The 14,010-nt window shown below is 38.3% G+C and overlaps 1 protein-coding gene across 6 annotated transcripts in view; it reads left to right on the top strand.

The window, feature by feature from the left end:
- dachd (dachshund d) overlaps nucleotides 1–14,010 on the top strand; it is a 99,674-nt gene that overhangs the window by 73,986 nt on the left and 11,678 nt on the right. For 4 of the 6 annotated variants that reach the window (XM_079463494.1, XM_079463498.1, XM_079463496.1 and 1 more), the window contains one exon: nucleotides 12,676–12,821. In XM_079463494.1, coding sequence (XP_079319620.1) covers nucleotides 12,676–12,821 — 146 coding nt within the window. The remainder of the gene's footprint in view (nucleotides 1–12,675; nucleotides 12,822–14,010) is intronic. The other 2 variants (XM_079463495.1, XM_079463497.1) reach the window with 1 other exon arrangement.

Raw genomic sequence — 14,010 nt, 5'->3', positions numbered from 1 at the left:
AAACAAGGAAATTTGAAAGGCTCTAAAGCCTTTGGCAGTAAACTCATTTTGGACATCAAACATTTAACATGGTTCCTCTCCTTGGGGGAGCCGCTTGTGAATATATCCACATATGGGCGGGAGCTGTAGCTAAGCGCTCCACAATAACAACACTAGATGAGTAATTTATGGGATAATAACTGCAAACAGTTTCTGTTGCCCAAATGAATGGCAGAGGTTTATTTTACCAAATGAGAGCCGCTTTCACATAAATTATTCCTACATTATTGATCATCACAGATGAGTCAGATTTGATGACATTGGCAAGTGGCAACACACTGTTGGTATCCCATGGCATGTATTTAGGAATGCACAAAATAATTTGAGTAAAAGCGGTTAATTTGGTTCAATTTTACACTTGTTTATGATTCAGACTATCGTATAACCGCTGGAAAAAATAAAGCAATCTCATCTCTCTTTCTACAAATTCTATGGACTGCAACTAATCCTGGTATGTGATCACCAGATGACAAGTACTGTATATATACGATTATTACCCTTTCGCCCCATCGTCATTACCACTGTATTCAAATACGTAAATGACCATATCCTCATCACAAGCTTATTGTGTGACATTGAAGCAACACCGCAGCATCACCAGTTCTTTTATTGACATTACATCATGACTTCGGGTAAGAGGGTGATTGATGTACGCAACCCCCCCCCCCCCCCGAATTCAGCATTAAATGTGCACAGAATAATCAGATCTGATTTGACCAAACAGACAGCGCAGAGATGCAGTCGTATGAATAATGGGGCATGGCAGCCGTAGTATCATTCCGATAATTTGCCAGCTGGTCAGTGAATGCCATAGCATGTGTTAGCCATTATATGATTTCATCATAAAATACCTCATCCTCAAGAACATCAAAAGACATGGAATTAAAGTTCATCTCTTTTATAACTCCAATCAAAGTGAATCTTAAAAAATGGTGTGTGTGGTGTACAAAAAAACCCACACATTCATCCTTTTGGGGATAGTCCTGAGAACTCCTGATTGAGTGTTACATTGGATTGATGTATTGCAGGTTGACTACAATCGTCAGATCTTGGATTTGTCAAGTTTCCTCGCATTAAATTTAATAGATGTATAGGGAGTGTGGAAATCTGCTGTGATGTATTTTTGCATCTGGCAGAATTAGATATTGTTCTTGCAGAAACTCATTAGATTGCTTTGCTGATGTAATTGTCTTGACAAACCCAAAGGACAGAGGCTTTATTTCATTTTGAACATAACGCTTGAGAAATAATCTGCCTAATTTCACTTAGCATGGTGCAGGAAATCGTATGAATCATATGATTCTTTTGAGCTGAATAAATGATTTGATGTTTGATTTGTGCTGTAATGTGATCAAAGACGTAATTATGGGAAAGGAAGATGTTGTATTTGTAAATTTGTAAACAAATAACAAAATAGAAAAGAAGTACTGTTTCTTCATCCCTAATGTTACAAAAAATAATGATCATTTTGTGATGAGCGTAGCTTGAAGCTCCAACATTGACCTCTACTCATAAATACATTAATGAGATCATTAGAATGTTGGAGAGAACCCAGTTAGCAAACGCTGACAAGAGAGTTCAACATTTAGAAAACGAATACAAAAAAGTATAGCCACATGGGTTTTTGCTTAGCCAACATGTTGCCTTGTAGCAACAGACTTCCAGTTCTTTAACTCCATGCCTGATCGCTGTAAACCCACGTACCCTCCTTTCATCAGACATACTTGCTTTCCAAGCATGTTTTCGATCGTCTTTTTCAAGTGTCCTTGCGGTTCTGGCTTCAAAAGTGAAACGGACTGAGGCTTGTGCTGACTCGGCCGACTTTTCCTAAGACAAAAGGCTGGATCATTAGCCATGGGGATCTAAAATGTGACTTGGCAGACAATCATAGTGTATGATCAAACAACTTGTCAGTATGTTCTGTCGAAATGAAGAGGTGCAAAAAAAAACATTCAATAGAGGATCAATCAAGTTCGCGAGCAGCGAAACAAATAGTGCTGATGATGCAAACGTGGGCCGTCCCTCCAGGACACGGCGCTTCATTTGGATATTTGTTCTCCCTCATGAATGTTCCATTACGTGATACCATGTACTGCTAATCACATTCCCCGAGAAAGACTGCTTTTAGGAATGTTGAAAAGGAAGGAGTTCTTTCTAATCTTTGAAATGCCTTAAAAGTGACAGAATGCTTTCTCCTGCCAAGATGTAAGGCTTAGATAGAGAGATAAATATGCTGTGGTCAGCTAAGAGTATCTTGCAAGCAGAGAGGTAAATTTAATAATGTATTATCATTCGCTGGAGAAGGTGAAATCTCCTTGTCCATCACAACACGCCAGGGCCGTTTTATGTTACCCTTCATTTCAAAGGAAGAAATGTGCTGCAAAGACACCTGCTCTGATAAAAAGGAAAGATGCGGCTTTTGGCCTAGAGGGTTAGGACTTTTTTGTTTGATGGAGCTTCTAAACTCTGCACAAGTAGTTCTAACATTCCCTCATCTCTCATTTGCAAATTAGTTTCTGTAAGACTTTTTGTTTTGTAGTAGAAGGGCAATTAGTATGAACTTGGTTCCATATGCAACATGGACGGTCTCCTTGTGAATTCTGGTTACATATTCAAGCATCTGCCCTTAATGGTATGCGCACTGCTGTGAACAAATTTACCCGCTTGCCCTTGGACAGAGGAAATGTAACAATTAGCAATGCCGTTTCTGCTGTTGCTTATTTGTGATTCAAAATGCAAAACAAACCTTAAGAACAACTGTTGTAATAAGGCGAGGCTGACCCTGGGTTTGTGTTTCTTCACCTCTCTCCTGCCTCCTAGACATAACAATTAAACACCTCAAAGCCTCTCACCTATGTGCTGTTTTGTTTCGTAAAAAGATTATTTATGACTTGAAACTTTTATTTTTTAGACATAACAATTCTAAAATTGTACTTCAAAGTTTACCATGCAATGGAAGCTATTGGGGTCCATTGTTCTTTGGTTACAATTTTTTTTAAATATCATCTTTTTGTGATCTGCAGAGTTTAAGTTTCCAATGAAACAAGTAAATAATGAAAGAATTGAATTTTTTGTAAACTTTACCTTGTACCTATGTTGCTGGAATGACTGTTTATTTTGATAATTGAATATGTCTTACCACAGTGCTGTTTCTGCTATTTTATAAAGGTATTAAGCCACTTGAGTCTGGGCATTACAGTGATTTATTAATGTCGTATTAGAACGCTCGTACCATAATGGTGCTCTTATCGAGCTGCCGAGTGCTAGCTGACTTTAGGGCATAGTGTGTCAAATTGGAAATTTTGACTCTTTCGTAATTAGCGCCGAATACTTAGCGCATTTATATCCTTTCACTGCGAATTTTTTTTCCTAAAAAAAAGAAACTAGGGGTGGAGAAAAACTGCAGGAAGGCTTCATTTTCATTCTCTCTCAGCACTAGTCGTGTGTTTGAAAGCTCATCTGAGTGTTCCAGTCACCTTGACTTTGCAGCCACAGGCCCGGAGACGCTGTTGCTTATCCCGCGTAACCCCGGCCTGTCAATTAGGTGTTTAAAAATTAATCTCTTTACCTGGAAATACCATGCCAGCTGTAAATGGAGTGTTATTAATTCAAGCTGCGCGAAGCCAGTGTTATGAATAATGTTATCAAAACAGATTTCCACATGTTTAACACGTCGTCCGCTTTTAAAAATCCTAAGTATTTTTATAGCTATGAACCAGCGGCAAATGGATTTGCATCCTATTTCCACCGCGCATGGCGTCAGACTGGGGGCTCCTAAGCTTGCTTTTTAAAAAGTTTACATTTACATTTCTCTTTTGTCTTTCTTCTTTAGTCTCCAAAGCGGCTCAGTACATAGAGCCTTGGATTAGTGCCAGAGTTGATTGTCGCCCAAACATCCTCATTCCCTGTAGGATTGCTACGAATCACATTAATATGTGCCGTCTTCGACGGAACGCACTCCACTGTGATCAGACTATCTGCCGTTTCTCAGTGTTCAAGTGCTTGTTCTATCAAAGTGTTTTGATTATGTAGGGTTTTTACTTCATGTTTGAATTTCTAATGTCATTGTGTGCAAAATATGGAAAGGCATTTTTTTTCTTGTAGAATGACAATCCTTGCATTCTCCAAAGAAGCAAGCATGTGAGTAATGAGTTCAACCAATTATGAAGTGAAGACAATTCCAATTGCCAAAAAGATATAAACCGTCATGTTTGTGCAAAAACTGACCAGATTTCTAGCATTAGACTGCACAGGAGGTTCAGGATTGTCGAAATCTTTCAGGTGTGCGCCAGTTAGTGATCAAAGATTGTGTTTAGTCCTTTGATTTGATTATTCTTGCGTGCTCATACAAATCCCTCAAAAATGTTTTTAGACTATATAGTACAACATGTTTGAGTTTCAGATGCTAATGATCTTCACCTCCCACACATATCGTAAAACAAAGCCCTCCACTACATACAAATCTTGCATACGCTTGCTTTTTAAAGATCAATTATATCAAAGCCGTTTGAGGGCGTTAGTTACTCATCTTTCATTACCTTTATTTATCAGGTTATACAACGCACTCTCGCCAGCACTCCATCGAGGAGGGTCTGTTTACGACAACGATGGTTGTCATTGTGTAGCGACTGCGGTTTTCCTGTAGGACACTTACTTGAGGAAACAAAAGTATTGGAGGGGCTTTTTTATGCAGTCATCACAGGCAGTCAAGCCTTTAATCCTCAGCGGTCCGATAATGACATCCCTTCTGCATTTATTACATTGAGGAGCGCGGAAAAACGCTGACTTTGAACAAATGAACACTCTGACCTTTATGCAATAAATATGACACGGGCCGTATAAAAAGACGAGATATCTTCTTCTTCTGGGACTTGCACGTGCTCGGTCTAATCTCTGCTGTATGGCCCGACATCAGAAAACAAGATATTCATGACAAAATTGTACATGACCATATAATAAAGCACAAATTGTAATGTCATTAGGTTTGCAACATACAATATCTCTGATTGGTTCATATTATCAGTATATAGCAGTATTATGTAAATATTTTACTGACATACAAAATATAAGTTTCATCATTTGTGTTATAGGGGTGGTTCACTGTACATGTGTCCTATGGTGTGATATAGCAAACATTTTGAAGACTGTTTATAATATATTATTTAATCTGATATTTATACTATAAAGAGATTTATGTTAATATTTTACATTCATTGTTAGTTTTTGCTGTCAAACCTTTTACTGTATATTTGTCAACTACCCATAAATGCCCATATCTTATATTCTTATTCTATATCTTATGTTGAGAGACCTTCATATCTGTGATTTACAACACAAATTTACATTTACATTTAGTCATTTAGCAGACGCTTGTATCCAATGCGACTTACAGAGAGTTCAGTCAGCAATGAAGCGATATGTCATACAGGAGCAATAATACAATAGGTGCTAATACAATAGGTGCTAATACAAATACTAGTCCTGCAACGGACCTTTGCAGTCATAGCAAAGAACTGCACAAGTCCCTTTCTCGGCTGCGGCAAACTGCGCACCATAAAGGCTGCTTTTGTTTTCATCCCTGACCGCGTGCGACAGTTAAGGATTTATGAAGATTTCCTCCCCTTCCCTAACCCATCTGTGCGGCTGTCTTCAGCATGGCCTTGAGAATATGTTTCAATTTATTAAGCCAAACCAAAGGACTCATTATTTCAGAAGAGGGCCGCGGAGTGACACACAGAATTGGTTATTAATGGAAAGTCTCTGCCACAGGGCAGTTGAAATTTAATGATATCCTACAAGAAAATATGATGGTGTCACTTTCCCAAAAGTCATGCGAAATGTCAGCGTTTTAAGGTCCTGACGCTAATTTTATGCCCGTGCACAGTAATGTTTGGGAGCGCGTTTAGGAAACACGGCCCAGTGCCTGTGCTGATTATCCCCCCTCACCTTCCCTGTGCTCTCAAATGGGTTTGTGCAGCAAGCGATTTAATCTCTAAGTGTAGGGAACATTAGTGGAGAGCGAGAGAGAGAAAGAGAGAGAGAGAGAGAGAGAGAGCAGCACCGTGCATTTCTTAAAGATAAGGCTTTCCAAGCCAAATCTTACCTGTTAATCCAGGGCCGACTGACTCCAGCACTTGACTTTAGCTCTCAGCAGGAATTTGGTAATGGCTAATTTTCATCTCTGAATTAAAGAGCAGAAAAGAGCAAAGCGGAGTTGTTGTGAGCCGGTTTGTGGCTCTGTGGTAGATATTGCCGTATTCTCATAACATGAATGCCGTAGTGTCTGTGTTCACCTTGCCCATATGTACAACATATGCACATTCAGGCCCAATACGGATCACAGCACACATTTCTCACTGTGGTCTTTATGTGTAGGGTACTTTTTTTTGTAAAGGTAAAATTACTTTCCATTTCGTTCTTTCATTACTTTTTTTTCTGCTTAGTTGTGTAAGGCAACACTGTTTTGATATTCCTCAAGCATTCTGATGATGTGTTTGTTTCAAAGCCCTGACCCTAAGTATTACATTTCTGCAATTACTTCAGCCTGGACAGCTTACAGACTCCATTCAAACTTTGTTTTGTAGGTAATTTCAGCTTTAGGTGTGCTCTCTGTTATTGGTTTTGTTCAACATTATACATTTCAAGGCAATTCACTTTTACCCTTATCTTAGTGATTTTGCATTTTGAAAGGGAAAGTTCACCCAAAAAAAATCATAATTTACTCACCCTCTTCTCATTTTAAACCTGTATGACTTTGTTTCTTCTGCAGAACACAAAAAACTATATTTTGAAGAATGTTGGTAACCGAATAACGCCGGCACCCATTAACTTCTACTGCATAGTCACAAAATCAATGCAAGTCAATGGTTAGCGCCGGATGTTCGGTTACCAGCATTTTCCGAAATATCTTTTTTGTGTTCTGCAGAAGGAAGAAAGTCATTAGATGACTAGAGAGTGAGTAAATTATTATATCATTTACATTTTTGCGTGAACTATCCCTTTAGGATTCCAATTTGTTTGAAATTTGATGGTGGTCGGACACTGGCCCTTTAAATGCAAGCTATAAAAGCTTGAAGTCAATACTGTAAAAAACGTTTGCTGTTGAAATACTTAATGTAATGCAGAAGACAGAGGAGATGATGCCGTTTTAAAGATTAGCCTCTGTGTAATGCAGTGTTGTCTCCATTTATGAGACTGAAAGGTCATAACCACTCCTCCGGAAGGAGGCAACTTCCTCAGCCCCATTGGCAGGTCAAATAAAATGTAATTGTCTGCTGTAGGCAGAGGCTGCCTTTGCAGAGAGTGAACTGACATCCTCCAGGTTTTAAACATTCAATTCTCCTGCTGCGAGGAACACAGGTTTGCAAGGACACAGGCTTCACCTGTCAATATATCACAGTGACTGGCTAGCCAAATGCTGCGATGCTTTCTCTCTCTCTCTCTCTCTCTCTCTCTCTCTCTCTCTCCTCCGGCTCAGTGCCTTCATTGGAAAAATCAGCTGAAAGGTCCGTTGGGACCTCAATTCAAACACTGCAACTTGCAACATATGGCAGATTTTCAACTCCCAAGGTCAATTAAAGCTATTTATTGCAGAAATGTTGCTAAATTTCCCAAGGTTTGCGCTCCATTCATCGCAGAGTGTCTTGTCTATCATATTAAAAATCAGTCGAGGGCTTTGCGCTCTCCTTGTCGTGACTTTCCATCAAAGATATCAAAGGGTTTCGAGATGGGTTTGAGACATTTTATCTTCTCTTATCGCCGACATCTCTTTCGCTCTCCCCTTTCCTCGGCGCAGCCTTGTCCACACGCTGCTCGCAATACAAATCTAATAACATGTAAATTGGAGATAAGCCCAGATCCCTCCAAGTGATATTTTTTTACATTCATAGTTTGTCAAGTCGATTTCTAAGCCCCTGTTTTAGCAGCACAACACATAAGGACTGAGAGAATTAACTAGAAAGGTGATTTATCATTGCTACCACACTGTCAAGGACTCCCACTGCTGCCAAGAGAGGGGAGGGGGGTGTATGCGTGTGTGTTTACGCATTGTGTTTGTGCGCATCGAGTGTGCGCGTCATTTTAAATTATGGCATTTCATTCCAATTGCGTAGTATTTACAGCGTCCCGTTTTTATTTGTGGCTCCTATTATCCTGCGAAACAGTTGCGCATGAAATGTTATTTGTGACACGGCTGACCTGAAAGAATTTCATAAAGATTTTTTTGGAGGCAGAAAGCCGCAAACGGACCTGTCACAGCTGCCGCTGCTTCTGCAAGCCCCGGTGGTGAAATATCACCTGGAAAACACAGCTCTCTCCTTTCGTCTCTTCATCTCACTGGCGTCTGGCACTGTAATTAAGTCCAAGTCAATGGTTTTAGACCAATGGCAATAAATAAACAGCTAAAGCCAAAATGGAGTGTTTAAAACAAGGAGTGAATAAGAGAATGACCACAAACAGTACTAAAGGGTCATTTCTATTTGCAGTCCATTTTGATATTGCCATCATATAGTATATTTTAATATACTATATAAAATATCAAGATTACAATGTTTGTAAAATTACAGGATTAATGTGATAATATAAACATGTCATGAAATTTAGGTAAAATAACTCTCAATCCCTCACTGACCAATGACTAATTTTAGCTGTTTGTACTCATTCTATCACTTGTGTAAATTCTCATTAGGAATATCCACAAAACACCCTAACGTTTCTTATGTACTGTCTGTAAATAGATAATGGCGAAAGAAACAAACAAAGAAAAAAAACAGTCAGAAAATGTTTGATTCCTGTTTGTTGATATGGCTGTGATTTACAATAGCAAAATTCAGCCCATGGAAACGTTATTTGAGCGCCGAATTGGTCATTTGAGATGAAATGTGCTGTTTGCTTTCTAATGCATGACATATTGTTTCCTAGTAACAAAGCAATATGAACCACTCTGTGATCCAGTATTGTATTTGCGGCGAGGTCCTGCTGAGTCCAAAGCAGAAGTTGGTTTCAGCAATGATGTATTATTAATGCCAACACTAAATCCAGGACTACAATGGCTGCAAACCAAGTACAGGCTTTTCTGCACGTTTTTGCACGCATTGAATTGGCAATGAAAGAGAAAAGAAACATCTCTAATTCCAGTGTATTGTGTAATGTAATTACTGCACTTGCTCAGATGATCATATTAAAACAAATCAGTAAAAAGTGTCTTGTTAAATCTGTTATCTTAGAAGTTTTATTAAGAGCACATTCAGATCCATTAGAAGGCCGCCAATTGTCAGTAATGAACTGGAGTAAAGTGCTGGGGAAATCGGGGAGAAAATGAAGGAGACCCTCCACGGATTCCTGGCCTTTACTGCGTCCAAGAATTCTGAATCATAAAATCCTAATAGCGGCGCCTGGTATTCAACTGTTGGTTGGCTGAATGTTTCCAGGGCATTTGCAGATGCTCGGAATAATCTCTTATGTTTTGCCGCAATCTGCTGCGGAGATGGTTGAAATAAATACTTTAAACTAATTAATGTAGGACCAGCTGTTACCAAGGCTTGGCTGGCATTAGTGAATATGGATAGCAGAAGAGGGGCTCCTCAAGTCAGCCAGTGTTTGTGCATGATTTAGGGAGTCGTATAAACACATATTAATTCTGTATGAGAAGCTGAATCTGAGCTTTGGTACTCAAAACTGAAATGCAGAATGTGGAACTTTATGACTTTTTAACCAAGCTGTACATACAGTTGTTATGAATATATTCATGTATTATGTCTTGTGATTAAAGTGGTATGTACTTGAATCAAACTAAGACATTTAACTGATTACTCATCATTGGTCCTTCTGTTATGGATGGTAACTCACATTTTTTAAGAAATGATGCACTATGATTCTGTAGATTTAGCTGGAGAAACCTGTGCTAAATCTTAAAAGGATCAGAATATCCGAGATTTGGGGGTTGGCTTTTTTGACCAATAAACAACCACCATGAAACAGCAAAAGCAACTTATTTTTCTTTTTGTTTTGTCTTATTTTCTCGTACAAATACATTTACTTAAGAAGCTAAAAACTTGAAAAATTAAGTTTCTATCAATGATGATTTATGTTTAAAACAAGAAAAAATACCTGCCAGTCGGGTAAAAAAATATTCTTTTATTAAAATATTAAATTTTTCTCGTGATTAATTACTTAATTCAAGTTGTTTTCTTACCCATTATTTATCTTTGTTTATTACTTTTTAATTATTTCTGAATACAACACTTGAGTCATTTTGCTTCTCAAAGAAATGTACAGTATCTTGTTTTTAGTATCTGTACCAGAAGACAAGATAAAAGATACATTCACCTTCAAATAATCTAACAACCATGAGTTGTGCACCACATACTGTAAATGTGCTTACTAATACAAAAATGATCCATTAAATACTCATGAAAACTCCCTAATCAATAATTTAATATATTTTTTACTGTGGTTTATGTAAAGATGAAATGGTATCAAAATATTCTTGTTTGTAGGTTGGTTTGTCTCTTTCAGACAGTCTGAATTATCCTGTTGTGTTTGTTGGTGGCGTGGCTTGTGTGTCATATCGTTTTGTGGCTGGCAGAATGTTTTCTGAGACGGTCTCCCATTGTGATTGGCAGCTTGCTATGACAGCGTAAAGATAGTGTCAGCGCAGGGCTGTGTGGTTTACAGTGAGTTATGATAGTCTGTGTGTATATGTTTGTTTATGTGTGTGTGTGTAGATTCAGGTGGTTATGAGGCCAGTATGTGTGTGCAGTGATGGATGCAGACCTATGATAGCCTGTATATGGCTGTGACTGTGAAGATAAATGTGGAGTTTTGATGGCCTGTGTGTGTGTGTGTGTGTGTGTGTGTGTGTAGTGTGTGTGGAGGTAGATGTAGAGTTATGATGGTCCGTGCACCAGATGGCAGAGGTCTGCCCTTACGGAACTGATGAATGGCAGATGATGTCATCAGGGTACTGACAGGCGCTGGCAGTTGTGCACAGGAAGTACGTCTGTGTAGCGGCTGTGAGACTACTTTTCTACATTTCAGCCCTTCAGGGCGTCTGCTCAAAGTCCACACTTAAATTATATTATTTGTCAAACAATCCTACAATAAAAATATGTTTGGATAGTGGCTAGATGGTCTAACCTAGGGGTTAAAGATCTCTGATTTAGATCCAGCCATCACTATCATGGAAATTATCATGTATAGGAAACTAATAAATGTGAATTTAGTGATAAATTATACTTTGAGTTTAGCATACACCATTCAAATTCAAAATCATATTTTTTTATCCAAATTGTGTCCATAAATATTTCCCCATGTTCAAATAGACATGAACATAAAAACATTGACATAATACATTAAATAAACAGATCACACCTATGGAATCATGTTTTACTTGATGAAAAAGCAGCTCTGTAAACCTAAAAAACCTTTATTCACATAAATCAAATACTGATTTTAACTTGTAAAAATGTACGTTGAATGTACTTTCAGTTGCTTTTGATAAAGGCATCTGCTAAATGCAAAACATGTTAACGCTATGCTGAATGTAATACAACCGTTCATTGTGTTATGAAAAAGATTGAATTTCACTTGCAGTTTCTGCAAGTGAAAGAATGTGTTATGTTTGTTTTAATACAAGACACTTTAGATTGCTTTCATTTACCCGCATAATGTTTAACAAGTTGACACGGCGATTAATCTTGGAAAGCTGTTTTTAAAGACACACTACACAGTGAAGCTGTGATCATCCGCCGTTTTCTCTTCTTATGACATTCAAGAAGTCCCGACGGACTAGGTGATAAAATATATACTCTTTAATGTGCCAGCCTCTGTTTTTATTTGTCTGGCAAGACATAAAATACTTTTTCTTTTATTTCCAGTGGGTTTTAACAGCAGCTCCACCTGTGACATTTAACACCTGCACACTTATGTGTCATCCATCGGCAGAGAGCGAGAGAATAAATGATATTTATTTTACTCCTCTCTTTTGTGTCACCAAGTTCCCCCTGATTCTCTTCCAGTTACAGTATATTGATTTTTTCATGCACCGATTCCTTTAAGGGGTTTAATCCATTTGGCATTGACGTTGCCAGTCTGCTGAAGGGGGGCAGTGGTAGTGTTGAAACATGGTCAATGAGGGTTCACCACCTTGTGCCATATGGCCTTTGTTGAGGAGCACGGGCCCTTGATAATCTCAGTTTGCCAAATGCATATGCTTGAGCGTGCCTTTTTCCTATTGGAGTTTTTGTGCCATATGGAACAGGTGGGTCTGATCTTTCAACGTATCTGTGCCCTTGACAATTCACTGAAATTTACTTTCTGTAAATGACGGAAACCGCCAGAAATGCGTATTTTTTAAAGAGTTGCCTCATTCCTTCTCAATGTAAAATCTCTCAAGCGTTATAGTGGCTATAAATACAGAAGCATCAATAACAGAGTGCACTGCGACACTGACAGAATGGGCTATCAATCATATGTGCTTGATTGGGCATGCTTGTATAGATGTTAATTTTACATCTCACAAACAATCTGTGTGTATAAACACCAATTCAGGGAAATAATGATTTATTTTACACCGCCACGTTACATGGAGTGCCTCATCTGTTGTGCTGATGTGTGTTTTTCTCTGTTTGCCGCCAGAAGAAACCCCAATGTGCACACCGACGGCGAGAGACAGCTATGAGAGGTTGTCGCTGGCGGGTCAGGCTTTACCTCCAGGGTTTCCGTCACCTTTCCTCTTTCCTGATGGACTGTCATCGATAGAGACCCTCCTGACTAACATTCAGGTGAGAGACACCAGCAGAGAGTCAAATGGGCTTGAAAAGGTCGTAATCCAGTTCTTTTTCATTGATTCAGATAGGGAATCAATCCCGGTAGTGAATCAAACTACTAATTAATGAATCAAGTTAACTTCATTTAAACTGATCCGAAAAATATCTAGACTTAAAGTGAGACATTTAAATGAATTAAATTGGTCAAATGAATCAGACTTCTTAGCTTTAATACTAATATAATACTAGTTTCTACAGGAAATTAGTAATTATTTGAGGATCATGATCATTTCAATAAATTATACTGTTCAGATATCTGTCCTTTTCAATTTAAACAGACCACCGGCTGGTTGTTATAGCAACATTTTTTGGCACTCTGTGGACTGGCCACCTGACACATGTCATGATTTTATCACATTGTGTGTCATAACACAATAAAAGCCAGTGAATGCACGTATTGTAAGGAGACGGTACATCAACTTATTTATCACCATCCTGGCAATTTTAAACTATACTCCTATTTGTGAAATACTGTGACAATATTGTGTAAGAAAATAAACTGCACAAACACATAGATCAAGCACAAATCGAGTATAGTGCTTAAATATGAAAATTAAATCTTATGAGGGATATAAAAGTAAATATGTTTTAATTGTAATAGCAAGTTCCTTTGGTTAGTGTTGCAAAAACTTCATATAAAACATTTCAAGATCATCCCTTCCTTCTCCCGGCGGTGATGTTACCTCAAAACCAGGGTTGGGAATCGTTTGAATGTTATCGATTTCAATTCTGATTCTGGTTATCGATTTCGATTCTTATCGATTCCCAGTTTCGATTCCACAGTTGAAATAAAACATTTAGAAATCAACCTGTATGGTTATTTTGCCTGCATATTGAATTGTTTTTTTGAGCAACGTTTTGTAAGTTTTATAAATGTATACGCAAGGTGGGCGTACCTGACAGTACGATTGCTTTGGAACCTGATGTTCCAAATATGGTAAGAGGCGTTACATTTCAATCACTTCGACCAATCACTACGCACTGGTTAAATGGCCAATCATTGCACCCCTTGCTTTTCAGAGTGATGAGCTTTTGATCCTTAAATCATGTATACACATTCCATTACATCTAACACATACACTAATATTATTTTTAGCCGTGTGATATGACCCCTTTGAACTATGCTTACTATAGAAAAATATCA

The sequence above is a fragment of the Barbatula barbatula genome (assembly GCF_947034865.1).
Source record: "Barbatula barbatula genome assembly, chromosome: 9".
Classification (NCBI taxonomy): Eukaryota; Metazoa; Chordata; class Actinopteri; order Cypriniformes; family Nemacheilidae; genus Barbatula; species Barbatula barbatula.
Note: the sequence above shows the minus strand (reverse complement) of the source record. Positions and strands in the feature narration are given on the sequence as shown.